Below are 16993 nucleotides of genomic sequence, written 5' to 3'. Positions count from 1 at the left end.
TGGCAAAACTTATCCTTATCACTGCTCGCGGGCGCGCGCAGCCTCCGCCACGTTTGTTTTGGTCAGTTTTGGTGAAAGATGCGAAGGATGAGCACAGATGGCAGCACAAAGGGACGCGTTTTTTAGACAAATGTTGCGGAAATGCAACAACCTGTACAGGAGCTTTAAACGGAGTTTGCTTCTGTGTTTAACGCCGTTCATCGGAATGTTGCGTAAATGCAACAACGTGCAGTAAAAGGTTAAGAATATGTACCATGGCAAATGCTGAAAACCGGTCTCGGAGGCCATAAGCCGTTCCATACAAGGCCGCTAGATGTGCACGTATAATTTTGCTTCTGGCGTTTGTACCAGCAGAAACTCCAGGCGCCAAATGTACGGCTTCACTGGGTCACTGAATCCCTTGGTCTAGCGTACCAAAACAAACATGGTAGCGGCCTTTTGGCGTTTTCCGCTGAAGTGTGCTTTTTCATTTGTGTGACGCTAACTGCGCAAGCCGGCGTTTCAACACTGCCTCTGACCTGCCGGACAATAGGCACATAACCTGCACATTTCGGGTGCCTGCGATCGGGTCGCACCGCTTTCGATCCGACATGCCGTTGAAGAAGAAAGTGTAAGTGCGCTTTTGCTTCAGCCTCTGTTCAAAGGCAGTTCCGAACTGCTGATCGACTTGTGGCACTCTTTTTCCCTTCTCAGAGAAAACCTGTCCGGCGTCCGCTGTCAGAAGTGCCTCGAACTCGGCCACTGGACTTACCAATGCACAGGAAAGCGCAAATACGTGCACAGAGATTCAAGGACGACAATTCTCAAAAACAACGTGAAGAAGCAACTCCTAACAAGTACAATGCAACTGTATGTACTGTTTACTGACCGACCGCATGTCGTGCTCCAGGTTTGCGTAATTTGATTGCAGCAGAGGGAAACGAAAAGTTCGGTGCATACTTACGTAGTGGCACAATACAGCGCGGAAAGGTGACGACTTCGTGACAAGTACTGTACGTGACGAACGGTGTCCTTAAAGTAACGTTGTTTAAATTGTGAAAGCACTGTCCAGACACCTGCGCCAACTCCTTCCCCATCCGCGCACTTCCACCTACCCACCTCTTAATCCGAGTGTGCCAGGTAGCCCGAATGTACAGTAAAACCCATCTAGGATGAAGTATTCGAACAAAAACTAACCAGTGCAGAAAAATTAACAAGAAATCAAGCGATTATTACCAAGCTTAAGCACGGAAATGCTCCTTTAAATGTCAGATTTCTAGTGGTGGCTGATCTTTCGTGATGATGCAAAATAAAAATAGAAAACAAGCCATAATGTTTATTTCAGTAACATTTTTGTCCCATAATACTCAGAAGCCTGATACCTCCTTACAAGCAATCCTTTTAAAGTGGAACACGTTGCCACAATCAGTTCCAATGTGTCCCCAAAACAGCTTTGAAACCCTGCAGCAATAACTACATTTTGTTGCACCCTGTTCCACGTATTTGGGTGGTTCCATGGGATCCATTTCCGTAGCTGGAATGCACTACTGAAGTCCATAAGTTTCGAGAAGTAGTGATGTCTCTGCCACATAAAAAGTTTTGATCCTGATTGAAGTAGAGCTGTATCACAATTCAAGTGCAATTAAAACGAGACTGCTATGTGGTTCAACTTAATGCTCAGACAGATGTTAATCACAGTTTATCTCCCACATACGAGGTTTCAATAAATAGATGCAGCCTAAACAGAAAGCAATAGTTGATATTTGTGCGTCCGATATACAGTAAAAACAATGCACAAGGTGTTTCATTGATAGTTGTCTCCTGCTAGTATTGCAGGGTATTTAATAGACAAAGAACATTTTTGCCAGCCAAGGTTCATAGCAGTCATGGACATCATCATTTCTGTGGTAGTTGCCAATGAGGTCACTAACTTATTTTACTCACCACAGTGGCTATGGCATTCACTGCCAAGCACAATTGTAGGTTGAACTCCACCAGATAATCAGTCAACCATTTTTACTAACAAAATTTTTATTGATTGCATTAGGGTACTTATTACAACTGTGGATTTGAATCTAGTCAGTTCTCGGGGCATGCTCACTTAGTAGAAATACTGTGACCACCACCAGTTTCAAAGTGCGACCACTTAAGAAGGCCCACTGAATGAAAGACAATCCCTCACCAGAACAGAAATGGACCATCTTAGCTCAGTAATTGGGTACTACCTCCCTCGGTAATTGTATAAATAACCTGCGGCCCTCAGACCCACCCCAATGGATGATGTCCACACCGTGCCTCGCAGCGACGGCTGTCAGAGTAACAAAAAACAATTTCAAAGGCTATGCATTTGTGTACGGTAAACACCAAATGCGCTAGAACCTCGTTCATACGTTAAAAAAAAAAAAAAACGCGGGCAAAACATACTAAACGGGAAAACGTAGGATCCGAAGTAACTAAAAGAATTTGACAGACTCAACCATTGTTGACATCTACGTAATGCGAAGCGTCGCCCGGATCGTTGCGCCACGAGACGACGACGTGCGTAGAGCTGGTGGCGCTCCGGCGGCCTGTGACACATTGTGTTGAATTCCTATTGAGTGGTGTTTTAAGACGGCGACGGGAAACCAAAACTAAATCGAGCTGGTGGGCGATGCCGAATGTTGCCGAAGCGAAACGTGATGCCCGCGTCGCGCTGCCTGCAGCAGGGAACGGTGGCGCGTTTCGGTTGTCGCCTATCAAAAGCATGCGCTGCGCTTTCGGCGGCGCCACACGCTGTGAAACAGATAGGTGAAGATGCTTATCGCAAAAGGATTTGCGGTGATAGCTGTGAATGCCGCGTGCGACGACCCCGGAGAAGATTTGCTGGTACCGAAATGAGAAACTGAGTGCGCGCCGGCGTATTCACGTGAGACGGGCGGGAGAATATTGCGGCGAATCTGCCGCAGCGGTCAGTTTTATGTACTGTTCCCGATCGCGTGCGCCTCGCGCATTCTCTTGTTTACATGGGATCTAGCGGCCGGAAAACGTATCATACGATCGCAGTTTGGCGACGTACTGAACGTTAGTGCCGAAAAATCTCGTTTTCCGGGAACGTATGAACGGGTAAAAAGTGAGCGTAACTCTATTGGGTCATTTATTGTGTTCTCGATTGCGAGCGTTGGTGCCGGGAAAACGTACGTAACAGGAATGTATCAACAAGGTTCTACTGAACATTTCATGGTCAGTCTTGAACACCGCCTATGGCTGCAGCGCACTTGACCAGGCAGCAATCAAATTTGCTGGGCAGCAGGGAGTGCTAGGTATCTCTGGAATGGCACAGGCGACCAATAAAAACTAAGCCTGGCAATGTTCAACACGCAAACAATATTGAGTGAAGCTAGATTAACAGGGCTCTTTGGAGAATTACATAGAATGTCATAGGGCTCAGTGAGGTTAGAACTGGTGAGGTGTGTGGAGTACTGACTGATGGGCACATCTACAACAGAGACCTCTGTGATAAAAGATAATACAGGACAGAGTGTGATGCATGAGGATATACTGAGCAACATTGTTTAATTCTTCAGCATTAACACTAGGGCAGAGGCTACTGTAAAGCTAAATAAGAGCTATAAATCAAAGGTAGTACGAATCTATGTACTGGCATTTAGCCATGACGATGAAGAAGTAAGGCTATATGAGAATGTCGAATTAGCAGTGAGCACACTATACTGTAGTAATGGGCAACTCCTGTGTAAAAGTGGGGAAAACGCAGGTTGGAGGAAGTAAATTGTGAATTATCACATAAAGTGTAAAAATAGTACAAAAGATATGTTGGTAGAGTTTGTGGAAATGAATCCATTGCAAACAATGATTGCCTTTTTCCGGTAATGCAGAAATTGGAATTCACATGGAAAATCTGAAATGGAGAAATGCAAAGTGATAATAAAGAGGCAGCTTACATGATACTTGGAATAGGGATCACGCAGTGGTTCAGAATAGGACATAGAACGTCATCAACAGCTACTGAGTTGACCGGCATTCGAGAAGCAGCCCACTTTATACTGCAACAAAGCCTCGAGAAATGAACAGTGTTCTGTGACTCAAAACCGGCGCTGCAACTCATGAGCTATGACATGAATCACAGAACTGCTTATAGTCCTCTGGTTTATGACATCATGATTCTGCTTGCTGAGGCGTCTCAATCCGGGCATACCATCACGCTGCAGTGGATTCCTAGCCATTGTGGAATAGCTGGAAATGAGCAGGCTGATGTGGAGGCAGAAGAGGCACATACTGATGGGAAGATTATAAAACGTAATTTTTCCCAGTACAACATCAGCGCCTTGCTCCATAACTCCATCAAAACCTCTATGATGCAACATTGAGACATCCCCAAACATCGGCAAGAGCACCTCCATAGACTCAACGCTGGTTTGTGATTCCGGCTTCCACTTCAGTTGTGGAGAGGCCAAGAAATACTCATCAATCGTTTACTACTCGGTGCGGCATACAGTCGCCGATACCTTCACAAAATTGTAAAAGAATGTGATTGTGACTGTATCATCTGTCAGACTTCTGAAACAATAGATCACATACCTTGCATGTGCCCTCAATATGCGGTGGAGCGAAGGACACTTAGGTTCAGTGTTGACTGCTGGGACTCCCTCCCCTTATCGTAAGAAAAGATTTTAGGCATGTGGAGAAGAGGTGACCATGCCCAGCACACCATAAGATCACTCTTGGAACTTTTGATGTGAGACCGGCTAATACGGGTGTTACATGGCACTCTTGCGAGCACGATCGAGCACGATCCGGATCGAATTTGTTGGTCACGATTGACTTCTTCGCTCAATCTACAGGAGGGACCCAATCGCTATTGAGAATTTCGATCCTGATTGGGCTCAGTCACGATTGAAAGTGGCCGTGTGACACCGGTATTACACGGTCATCTCTAGGACCTGTGAGACGTGAAGACAATGCGAGATGTATTTGCACGATAATGTTTCGTGTGGACAAGGTTGCTCCTGCATGTAGTGTGTCTAAAGCGCACATCCGCATATTGGACAACATATAGTAGCTCATTGTACCATATCATAATCACCTGCCAGCTACTTTTACCTGTATTTCCCACTTCTTTAACCCCAGTGGGAAGTAGCAGGCTAGACACACAGCCGACTTTTCCTCCTTTCTCTTCACTAAAATCTACTCCTCCTTAATCAGAGAGGACACAGTTATTATTGCAGTAACTGACCATATGCCACTTGTCTGCTGGTATAAAGCGTCTGGAGCAGTGCAAGCAACAGCATGCAGTATTTTTTTTTTTAATTTGGTGAAAACACCCAGTTAACAGAAAAAAAATGTTTGATGTGTTGTCGGACAGACCTTCACAAGATGTCACTACTAGTGTTTTCACTGCCATCTGCATTTGCTGTACTATCTAGTACACTCTAGCTGTACCCCAGTATTTTCCTAAACAGTGAAAGCTAGAACTCTCTATTGACCTTATACATTGTTTTGATTCCAACGTGGTGCAGTGTCACAGCCTAGTAACATGCATGATTGACCTTGATTTGAAGGGGGGAAATCGGGTCAACCTGGTAGCAGTCAGTAAAACATGGAGAAATTCAGGCTAGTTCTTGTGAACAAATATGAAACTTCAGAAAAGCAGGATGAGGGTAGCAGAGAGGTTATGCACAAGATTTTTATGAAAATAATTCCAGAGACCTCTTGTTTAAGTCCGGTGTAAGACAGCAAGCCAGGTACCAGGCAAGCTTCCCAAGCAACAAAGAACCTAACGAAGAAATAGCGAAGTGTGGAAGTCATAAACCCCAGGTCAGATTAGCTGAATTTTCAAATCTCATCAGCAGGTAGATGACTGAGTGCCATTGTATAACATTGGAAAGGTTGAAGAAGCAGTAATGAAAAGGAAAACCATGAAATCAGTAAGAAGGAAACTTGGCATTGGAAGAGACCAGACGTATGCAGTCAAAGATAAACAGGGCAATGTCATCAGCAACTTAGATCATGTCAGCCAGCAGAGGAAGTCTACATTCAAGTGTGCAAGCACACAGGAAAGCCTGTTCGTCATAATTGGATGTTTTTTCCAGAAAGGAAATGGAAGTCCCATGTGTATATAGGGATGAATAGAAGGGCATTGTAACCTACTGTGTGCAGGGGAAAATGGACAGAAGTAATAACAGGGATAGAATAATGGGGAGTAGCTATTGTACTTTGGGAATCTTGGAACACTTTATGTGCAGTGTCTCATAACATCAAGTGTGCAGAGGTGTGGATGAATGCTAATATTTACATGTGTCATTGTTTTACCTTTTGCTGGTATTTGTTTTCACTGGTTCATTACTGTTATCAAGTCGCTGGGCACAAGGTGTGCCTACAGTATTAGGAATTCCTTGAACATTACCACCATAATTCTGTAGAGGAGGAGGCATATCTGATCAGGCTGTGTGCATGCTGTGAACATTCTTAAATGTATGCAAGCACATCGCGTAAGAAAGGAGACAGATAACTGAAGGCAAAGAAATTGAGTGCTACTGGGTATGAAAGCAAAAGAAGATGCATGTCACAACTGTTCAGGAAGTTTGGGAAGAAGCAAAATGGGGCTGTGGTGATTTGTCACTGGCACAGCAAAAGCAAACTTTGCTGCTTCGCCAGAGGTGAAAACAGCAGCAAGACAGCACCATTGCTGCACACACTGCTGCAGCACCACTGCTGTGGTCAAGAGGTTGAACGGCGTGATGCGGCATCTTGTATTGTCACATTCTTTGTATTACACACCACTGCACAGGTGCTGCCTGACCCCAGAGCCTGTACATGGCCAGCAAATAGGGTCATTCAGGTACAGACCACCCGAGTATCTTAGCTGATGACCAGTAGTGCTTTATGTAATGAACTAAGACTGCAAGGCCCAACTTTTCAGATCAGGGATTTATTGGCGATCTTCCGGGAAGCGACCAATGGAAAGGCGCCACCAGGTCTGCTGCGACGACTCGCTCTGAAAGGACGACCAGATGTCAGTTCCCCGCCCTTCAGCATCACCATGGCTGCCGCAGCGACTCATTTTAAAGGGAGGACAGTGCTCCACTTCCCCAGCCGTTCGGCGCCGGGATGTCTGCTGCGGCGACAACCGGCTTTGTGAAGGCAAGAATGTGCCGCGTCAACCGGGGGACGGCGCCGAGATGGCTAGGCGCAGTCGGTGGAGCAAGTATTGTTAGTGTGTACACCGTCAAGGTCTGTTTGAAGCAGAGGAGCTCCTGGAAGGTATTTTGCGGTGACGTCTCATGCAGCTTAGAAGTCTTCAGACAATGAGCAGACGCGGCGGCCACTGACTGCAAGGTCAACTCTGGTATAAAGAGGCGCCTGCTCGAGTCCGGCACCGTGTCTGCGAGAACCCACTCACCTCGGCGTGGTCAGTGCAACCTGTGCGGAAGCGAGTGCGTAAACCCTCCCCCTCAGAGGCAGGTCAGCTACAATGACTTTGGACGCTCCGAATTGGTTGGCGGTGAACTGCTGTTTTCCCTCACCTAGGGATCTATGGAGGACAGAGTATTTAAGGAGCCGTTGGCGGCTCCTCAGTTTGCATTCTTCTTTCAGTCATGTTAGACTGATGAACTGTAACATTCTCATGTAGATATTGTAAGTAAATCCCATATTCCTCGTTCTCGATGAGAAGCAGTCCTTCCCTTCAACGTCCTCAGTGTGGATAAGTTGGACGACGGCATGGGCCAGCTACCATCTATTTCATGCCCGACCCCAAACATCACAGTGGTCAGTGAGGGTGAAAGGGGCGTGATGTGGAGTCAGTCAGATTTTGATGGTGTGGTCAGACCAAGTTGCTACAAATGTTATGTAACGTTTCTCAGTGCTGTCTGACAACTTTAGATGCTGTAGTCAATGGATGGTTGGACTGTGGAGAGGCAGTTGTGGGTGGTGAAACAGTGCAAAGACAAAGATGCAAGAGGCAACGTGTGGGCAAGTTGGTTGGCACAATGGACTAAACCAGCTGATCAAGGCATGCATGCCAGTGGCGACACGACACTGTAGTGCTTCGTTACTGCTGCAACAGTAGGCTCGAAAGCTTTGCATACAGATCCCCACAGTGCATGGGATCTGCGCAACTTCTTAATTATAACTGCAATGAGTCTCGATTAAGCAAGGGTTATATTATGCAATATATGTGGACTTAACACTTACCAAATTCTGAACATTTTTGTGCATCTAGAACTTATACAACAGCTTCTTTAGAAATTAGTCCTTTTTTCGTGTGTCTAGTAAAGCTTGAAAGGGGGGAATTGCCATGCCTTTTCTGGCACACAGTGATGTGCAGTTTCATACTACTTCAAATGCTCTCGGCAAATACTGGTACTTTGCTGTCTACCACTGCTCGCATTTTGTAGGATGGATTCAGCCTTCGAAAGTTGCATTAAATGTTTCCTTTTGCGACTGTTACGCATGCTTGGGCTTAAGATTCTTACTACAATTGCAGGAAGAAACCTGTACAGCCCACCAGGCGAAGTTCCGAAAAGTCTTCCAGTGGCTCAGATGGGGAGTCTCACAGTGGAGACGAGTCAGATTCCAGTAGCAGCTCATCCAGCAGCAACAGCTCGTCTAGTAGCAGCAACAGCAGCAGCAGTAGCAGCAGTTCCAGCAGTAGTGACAGCTCCAGTAGCAGCAGCAGCAGCAGTAGCAGCAGTAGTAGTAGCACATCCTCCTCATCAAGCTCTACCTCCAAAAAACCACTACCAAAGCGAAGTAAAGTCAAATGACAGGCACACAGATGAAACTTCTCAGCGACTCTTTTATTCCCAACTTAAGCCTAGCAAGATTAATAAGTGTCTGCAAGGCAGTCTTCATAATGTTCATATGTACAATGCTTTGAAGTGATGGTCACAATGTGCCACCATAGGGTGTGTTGCGCTGGTGGCCTTGTGGGCGTCAATGATGCTTGCCCTCAATCCATGATGTGATCTAGTGGCTTGTTTTCTTCATAGTTTGCCCACATCTTGAGGAACAGGTTCTCCAAATTTGATGTGTAGGTGCGCACATTGAACAGGGGACTCTCCATACGGGCTGCCCACACCTTCGCTCTAATGGCTTTGAGGCTGTAAATGAAACAAAAGACTCTCAGAAGATGCAGACATAAAAAATGCAAGGACATAGCGGTGGTAGGTTGTAACAAATTGGGAGAAAGCTCCCGTCCCTGCCCTAAGTATCATTATGCCTAAAGAAGTTTAACCCCGCCTACTATAATGCAGGCTAAAGAGATGACGTGCCACATGAATGATAGAAGGAGAGGGAGAACCTGTGCAGGCAGCTATTATCCCAACTATTACACATGAAGATTTAAAAAAAGTATAGTATAATTTCATGAGAACAAGACCAAGTGCATGCTTTTTGGAGTCTTGTTGAGAAATCGCCAGTAATCTTTTAGTCGCCGACATCCTGCATGCCCTAGCATACTGCAAAGGCAATGGTGGCGGGCGATCACACAAACATACACCAACCACACAGCCATATTCTGGAAAAATGAATCAACAAGTGAATGAATTAACAAGTGAATCTCTCAATGGCCGCACTACACCCATGCTCAGTACTGACACTACAACTGTGGCCAAATCTATCAGGCACAACTGGCTTCCACATGCCCACTAAGATAATGCTGAGCTGTACCAACAAATCTGCTTGAGTCCTTATCTGTGTCCAGTACAACAATTGGCACAACCATAAAGGGACACTAAAGCAAAAAATAAGTATAGCTGCATTAGTAATTTATGTATCTACAATGCCAAAATGCGAATTTCGCTGTAGAGTTTCTTCATAAACCAGAAAAGAAAAATGAGTGGGAGGAACAGAAGCCGAGTGGCAATGCTGCTTTGCACCATTTTTGAAGTTCCTGCATCAGCTTGCAGCAATACCATAAATTTTGATGGCTTCTGTTTGGGCCTGGTTCTTAACAATTTTCATTAGTAAAGATGGCCTACATTGTATTCTAAAGGAGCTAAAGACTGCACTTAGCATGTTTTAATAACGTTTACTGCACCACAATGGCCCAAATATGAGAAAATACTTTGAAAACCATGACATTACGCTGAGATACCGGCTCTGGGGTTATGGCACAAAATTCAGAAAATGGTAGCCTGTCCTCCATTCTCACTTCTAGCAAAAACCTCTTACCGTGAAATAAACAATAATAGTTTTGAAAAAGTATTTATCAATCTAAACGGTACTTTTCTTTAGTGTCCTTGTTTTAAACAACACCGGGAAACTTACTAGTCTCGATCTGTTCCTAGCCGCACAGCGATGTCCTGGTACTCTCGGCGTGACCGTGCGACCAGCTCAGGCACACCCAGGCAGTGGAGCTGAGAGGCAGCCACACGCGATGCTAGAGTCTCCCCTGGCCAGGTGACAACAGGTGTGCCAGCCCACAGCACATCCATTCCTGTCGTGTGGCCATTGCAGAGCGGCGTGTCGAGGCATACGTCCGCCAATTGCCCACGACGCACATGCTCTTCCTTGGCAGCCACGTTGGAGAAGATGATGCGCCCCGACTGCGTGAGCCCTTCAGCTTGCGCCCAGGCTTGCACGTGTGCCTCCCCCACAGCGGGAAAACGCAGCAGCCAGAGGACGCTGTTCGGTACGCGCTGCAAAATGTTCACCCACATGCGCAGCGTGGCTGGGTCCAGCTTGTACAGCTGGTTGAAGTTGCAGTAGACAACTGCATCTTCAGGCAGACCATACTGCTGCCGGCAAGTGACCAGGATAGCCCGAGGCGCCTCCTCACCAGTAGCCGCTCGAGTGTTAACTTGGGTGCTCGCCAAGCCATTGTGCACCAGCACGCCATTCACCTGCAAAGTTCAGTGTCATGCCTGCTATGAGACCCTGAGTCAATTATATCTGTCTTGTCCATCATGCTAACCCATTCAGTTTCCTGCTCTCTATTTCGGCATACAATGTTTCAACACTACAATGGATGTCACGAAACAATAGTCTTTGCTAGCTAAAGATGAAGGTGTGGTCATTAGCACAATGAAAATCTTACCCACATGGCCATGGTAATGCAACAGTTCTGTAAAAAATGAGCTACACACTACTGCTGTTGCTAGGCGTGGCAGTTTGGTGCAAAAGAAAAAGGAACAGAATCAATGGAGCTACATTATTAGTATGTAGCTTCAGGTCTAACCAGTTTTGGCCACACATTTGCAATGTTATGTGCTTGATAGCTATGTATTTTAATGCGGCTGCACTGCACTGCTCGCAGGCTGTCGGCCATTCGTACTTTGTTCATTGCTGCAAACTCCGCAAGGTTGAAAAAGAAACATGTTGTGCAAATGCAACTTGTCTTGGTTTTAAAAAAACACCCTTCATGACAGATTTTAACTGGTCAAAGAATGTGGAAATAGAGATAAACCTCTCACTGGAGACAATACTGCGGAAGCGCTTACAGAGGTATGAAGTGCTGTCCTTAGTCACAACACCTACTAAGACAGGAACTCGGTTCTACAACACAAAAATGATGATTTAGGTACAAGTAAGGGAGCAAAACAGCCAAATAATCCTCACCTGAGCCTGCACCTGACCAGAACTGATCATAGCCTGGACTGTGGTCGGCAGTTCGATGACAGTCTTCACCACTTCCACACGCTCACCTTGCTCTGCTGCAGCAACTTCACGAATCTTCTTCACCTCTGCCTTGTCGATAATAGGCGACAAGTCTGTGGCATTCACAATGGACACATTGTCTGGCACCTCACCATTGCCCTTGAGCCGAGACTCGCGAGAGTCAATGATGGCTCGCTCCATAAGATGGGGGAACATGTGGCGGTGGTCGCCAACAAAAAAAGTGTGTGGCATGTAAGCCAGCTTCTCGGAATACTGACTAGTTAGGTGCGGTGGCGAGGTGACACGATCTGTCACCAGGTAGTCCATGAAGGGAGCTCCGCTGGTGCCAGGGTAGCCCAGCCACATCGCCTGCACGGGAGCCGGTCGAAGCGCAAATATTTCGTTGCGTGCACCCTTGGTGTAGCCGTTCATGTTGACCAGGATGTGGATGCCATCGGCGTGGATGCGGTCAGCTGCCTTCCCATTGCAGGGTATCTGCGACAGGTCTATGAAGTGCTCAGACTCGGTGGCTATTTTGGAGCGAAAGCTGGTGCCATCATCCGGACTGAGGGCATAACAGAAGACCTCAACGCGTGACTTGTCATGGAAGCCAGGGACACTCTGCATGAGGTGCGATGTGGGGTGGTTGCCAAAGTCCGAGCTGACATAGCCGATGCGGAGCCTTCCCTGCCGCTGCCGCGGGTGCTGGTACGGAGCCCTGTGCAGTACCTGGATCTTCTCGAGGCACAGGTTGGCATGGCGAGCGGCGATGGCCTTGCGGAACTCGTGTGACAGTGGGTACAGCATGGAATGGTGCGGGTGTACAGAAGGGAGGCGGTTCTTCTCAAGCTGTTCCGCTACAATGGCAACCAGCTTCTTCATGCGGCCTTCATACTCGGTCCAGTCGCACACTATTTGCAGGCAGTGAGCCAAATTGCAATAGGCATCTGGAAACTCTGGCTTCAATTTCAGCGCTGTGCGGTAGGAAGCAATCGCCTCTGGGATGTTGCCTGAATCTTTGTGAATGGATGCCAAATTGGAGTGGGCATCAGCAAAGGCTGGGTTGATCTGGATGGCACGCGAGTAACACTGAAGGGCACCCTGAACATCACCCATTTCCTTGAGGGTATTTCCCATGTTTGAGTAAGCATCAGCAAATGTTGGTGAGATGCGAATAGCTTCACGGTAATGTAGCAGAGCCTCTGTCAGCTTTCCTTGCTGCTGCAACACACTTGCCAGGTTCGAATGCGCCGCTGCGAACTCCGGGAACACCTGCATGCATCAAAGTCATCAGCACGCAGCACACGCAAGCTTAGCAAAACAATGTTGCCGTGGGCCTTACCTCAAGTGCCTTGAGGTAAAGACGAGTGGCTTCCTCTACAAATCCTTGTTCTCTCTTAATGTTTGCAAGGTTGTTGAGAGAGTCTGCATGGGTGGGGCACAGACGAAGCGCTGTCTGGTAGCAGTCTTCTGCCTCTGTCACCTGGCTTTTTTCCTTTAGGGCATTTGCCAGATTGCAGTATGCATCAGGAAAGTTTGGCTGCAGGTCGATAGCACGCCTGGGTGTACACAGAGATGTGAAGTCAGGAAACTTGCAAGTAACAAAAGAGTAAAAATGGAAAAGAGCAAACACGCATGTACTGAAAGACATGACTGTAGATTTTAGGTTTCTGAAGCTATGCTGAAAGGTGGTGCTTGGCTGGAGCAATTGCCACCAAGTCTCCCAAAGCTAGATGTTGCAGCCAACAACTTCCTCCTCTTGCTCAGACACAGCTAGTTTTGTGCATGGTATTGCTGCATCCATAACTCCTTGTTAGTTTTGATTTGATTAATCAATGTGTTGTTTCATGTTAGCACGCAGGTGATGTTGCTACAGAAGTACACAGCCATGCTTGCATTCCATCCCCATTCCAGCACCTAAGCGTGCGCATAGTGAATTTTAATTTTGTGCAAGGTAGTCGTGAACATAGGGTACATTTAAGAATATAGTAAACCTCCGTTAACGTGACGCTGTAAAAACTGGAAAATGTTTTAAGGCAAGTGGAGTTTCAAGATTAACAAAATAACGAAAATATAAAAGCCTGCTGGCCATGCATAGATCACGCGAACCCTTTCCAATATGCCACCAGTAATATTCTCGGTAATTTTTGCATGCATCAGCACTGGACACATCAGCATCTACAAGCAACGCCATTACTGGCGCTGCACAAGCATGCTTGACACAGAGTCATGACAATTGCTCCTAATGCAATACAGTTGCCGACCAATAATTCGGACTCAATGGGGGCCACGAAATATCTGAATACAGTGAAACCTCGTTAAACCGTAGTAGGCTGGAGCTCGGAAAAAGTACGTACTAAACGGTAGTACTGCATAACTGAAATAGCATGAGATTGCCCACTTACCTGTCAAAAACGGAACTCGGAGAGAGTGCGATGAAAGGGGAAAAATCATGCAGTATTTATTTACTACGCACGACAAACATTATTTTCGTTTGATACCGCGGCGGCCTAGCAGCGACGACAGCGGCCTCAATCTTGCTGAAGCTGTGAGCCAGTTTTTCAGCCAGCCCCCTTTTCTCGGCAAACACTCACATGGCAGATTCCTCGTTGGCGTTGCATATTCTCCGTGCACAGGCGCGGTAGCGTTGCAGAAGTCGCGGGGCACCTTTTCATTGCGGGGTGCTGTTCTGCCACTGTCAGGCCTGAATCGCCCGTGCTGTCACTTTCTGTGTCGTCCTTATCACTGTCGCTACACTTCGGCAACAACAGAGGCAACGATGGCGAAAAGTCGACCCAGTCGAGCCTCGTAGCCGACATCTCTTCGTGGTCACAGCAGCGCTGCCGAGCAACTTCTTCATATTCCGAATGCCACACACCGTAGTCAACAGTAGACCCATGTCGCATGCCAGCGCCGACTTCTCATGCCACGTTTGATAGCCAAACGATGTCAAATTTTTCTTCTATGCTGAGCCCCCGGCGTCGCTTTTATCAGAGTTTCAGCATGACGCGACTTCTCACTTGCACAACGCCACAACGCACTCTGGCATGGCACTGAAATTATGTTGATGCGGCTTCACGCGCAAACGCACAGTGCACTTGGAGGCCGTCGTGCTGTTCTGTCGAGCCGCCCGATGGAGACGACGCACTGCTGTGTTTGCGCGACAAAAAGTGGAAACACTACGTGTTAACCGATGCTTATGCAATAAGCTGGCACGGTTTATGCAGATACAGAATACATTATGTTCAACGGCCGCTGAGTCAGGGATTTGACCTTACTACTTTTAAAACGAAACTACTGTTTAAGCGGGTACGGTTTAGCGAGGTTTTACTGTACAGTCGCCGACCGTTTATTCGGACCTCACGGGGACTGCGAAAATGTCCGAATAAACAGGTGTCCGAAAAAGCAGATTAAGAAAAAAAAAAATGAAATCCTTTATTTCCACGCACTTATTCGGGCTCGGCAGTAAGCTTGGAAGAAATCGTGAATGCGCCGTTGCACGCTGTTCCGTTTACACGCAATCAGATAAGCCTGAATCTCGGAGAGGGTCGTACGGTCACTATTAGCGGCTGAAAGCACAGTCACTGCTTGTACACGCTCCGCATGCGACGGCAGCGTAGCACATGGTGCGTCATCTTCCGACTCGGAGTCACCGTCCGGCGGTGCAGCAGAAACCTGACGAATGATCTTGCCGTCGTCGAGTTCTGCGCATGTCAATACAGCAGTGTCAGCACCTATGAAACTGTCAAATGAGACGACGTCCGGAATCGCAATGCAACCACTGCGCAGGTCTCGGCAGAACATTTTCCGCGTCAGTAGGGAGCACATCGGAAGGCGACAAATCTTAGGCCTCCCGACACGCGCTTGCCGGCATTCCCCAGCGCAGTCTGCGCGGGCACTGTCGGCGCCATTAGACCCTTGACGCGATGTTTACGTATGCCACGTTGGATCACCGAAACCTCAACACAGCACACAAAGCAAACACCACCGTGCCGACACCAGTCGCACAAACGAAAAACGCGGCCTGCTCGAAGCGTCGTGCGCAAAGAAACAAATCCGCTGCTGGATTGTCTTGACATGGCTTACTAAGCTGAAACCAGAACTGCTGCAGAGCCACTCTATCTAACCAGGCAGAAACGATGATGAGCGGGGATTTCCAGTAGCGCCACTTCGTGGGGCAGCAAGGAAGCTCCGTTCAAAACAAAAATGGCGTTCAGCAAGTCGAACCATGCACCGGTCAGAGTCGGTGCGTGGTGCTCTCACAGAGTTGGCTCAAGGAGTGTCCGAAAAATCAGACGAGAGGTTGCAAGGTGTCCGAACTTTCGGCAGTTGTTATACATTATGGTCTATGGGGAGAATGGCGGTGCCGCGAAGCTGACCGAATAATCGGGCATGTCCGAATTTTTGGAGTCCGGAAAATCGGTCGGCGACTGTAATCGGATGTCCGAAATACCGGATTTGCCCAAAAATAAGTCAATGTTTTTCACAAGTGGCCTAAGAAGCTGTGCCGTATTTTCGGATCGCCATTTTTGGGCATACCTTCAACTTTGCGTGACTAGTGCAAGATGCATCAGCATCTACAAGCAACGTCATTCTTGGCACAGTGCCAAGCACACTATCTTGCTACTGTGGGGAAACACCACCACCAGTCGAGGTGTCCGGTGCTAGTCACATGATATACAGTCGCCGACCGTTTATTCGGACCTGATGGGGACCACGGAAATGTCCGAATAAACAGGTGTCCGAAAAAAGATTCAGAAAAAAAATCCTTTATTTCCACGTCCTTATTTGGGCGCGGCAGCAGGCGCGAAGAAATCGTGAATGCGCCGTTGCACGCTGTTCCGTTTACGCGCAATCAGATCAGCCTCAATCTCGGAGAGGGTCGTGCGGTCACTGTAGGCGGCTGAAAGCACAGTCACTGCTTGTACAAGCTCCGCGTGTGACGGCAGCGGCGCACATGGTGCGTCATCCTCCGATTCAGAGTCATCATCCGGCGGGGCAGCACAAACCTGACGAATGATCTCGTCGTCGTCAAGTTCTGCGCACGTCAGTACAGCACTGTCAGCATCTGTAAAACTATCAAATGAGACAGTGTCCGGAATCGCAATGCCACCACTGCGCAAGTCTTGAACATTTTCGGCTTCAGTAGGGAGCACATCTGAAGGCGACAGATCTGGGGCCTCCATGGCACTCACTTCATCGGTTATAACAAATCCAGCGTGCCGAAGGCAGTTCTGTAGAGTGGCAGGGGCCACCGCCCTCCAAGCATCCGCAAGCATGTTTATAGCCAACAGAAGGCTAACAGCGTACTGCTTGCTGGCGTCGATGCAGGCGACCATGCGGTTCAAAAGGCGTGCTCTGTATAGGACCTTCAAATTTTTTATAATGCCCTGGCCCATGGGCTGGAGGACACTCGTGG

The 16993-nt window shown here is 47.6% G+C and overlaps 2 protein-coding genes across 9 annotated transcripts in view; one reads left to right on the top strand and one right to left on the bottom strand.

Annotated features, from left to right (window-relative positions):
- Positions 1-312: 312 nt before the first annotated feature.
- On the top strand, positions 313-8758 carry LOC126536410 (uncharacterized). The gene is made up of 3 exons (XM_050183352.3): positions 313-610; positions 694-849; positions 8462-8758. Exons 1-3 carry the CDS (start codon positions 591-593, stop codon positions 8739-8741), a joined length of 456 nt encoding a protein of 151 aa, XP_050039309.1. The 5' UTR covers positions 313-590; the 3' UTR covers positions 8742-8758.
- sxc (O-linked N-acetylglucosamine (GlcNAc) transferase sxc) overlaps positions 8754-16993 on the bottom strand; it is a 23405-nt gene continuing 15165 nt past the window's right edge. For all 8 annotated transcript variants that reach the window (XM_055073978.2, XM_055073980.2, XM_050183342.3 and 5 more), the window contains 4 exons: positions 12917-13133; positions 11536-12846; positions 10246-10820; positions 8754-9077 (listed from right to left, as the gene is read on the bottom strand). In XM_055073978.2, the coding sequence (XP_054929953.1) occupies positions 8927-9077; positions 10246-10820; positions 11536-12846; positions 12917-13133 (2254 nt within the window). In that variant the 3' untranslated portion in view covers positions 8754-8926. The remainder of the gene's footprint in view (positions 9078-10245; positions 10821-11535; positions 12847-12916; positions 13134-16993) is intronic.

The sequence above is a fragment of the Dermacentor andersoni genome, chromosome 4 (assembly GCF_023375885.2).
Source record: "Dermacentor andersoni chromosome 4, qqDerAnde1_hic_scaffold, whole genome shotgun sequence".
Lineage (NCBI taxonomy): Eukaryota > Metazoa > Arthropoda > Arachnida > Ixodida > Ixodidae > Dermacentor > Dermacentor andersoni.
Note: the sequence above shows the minus strand (reverse complement) of the source record. Positions and strands in the feature narration are given on the sequence as shown.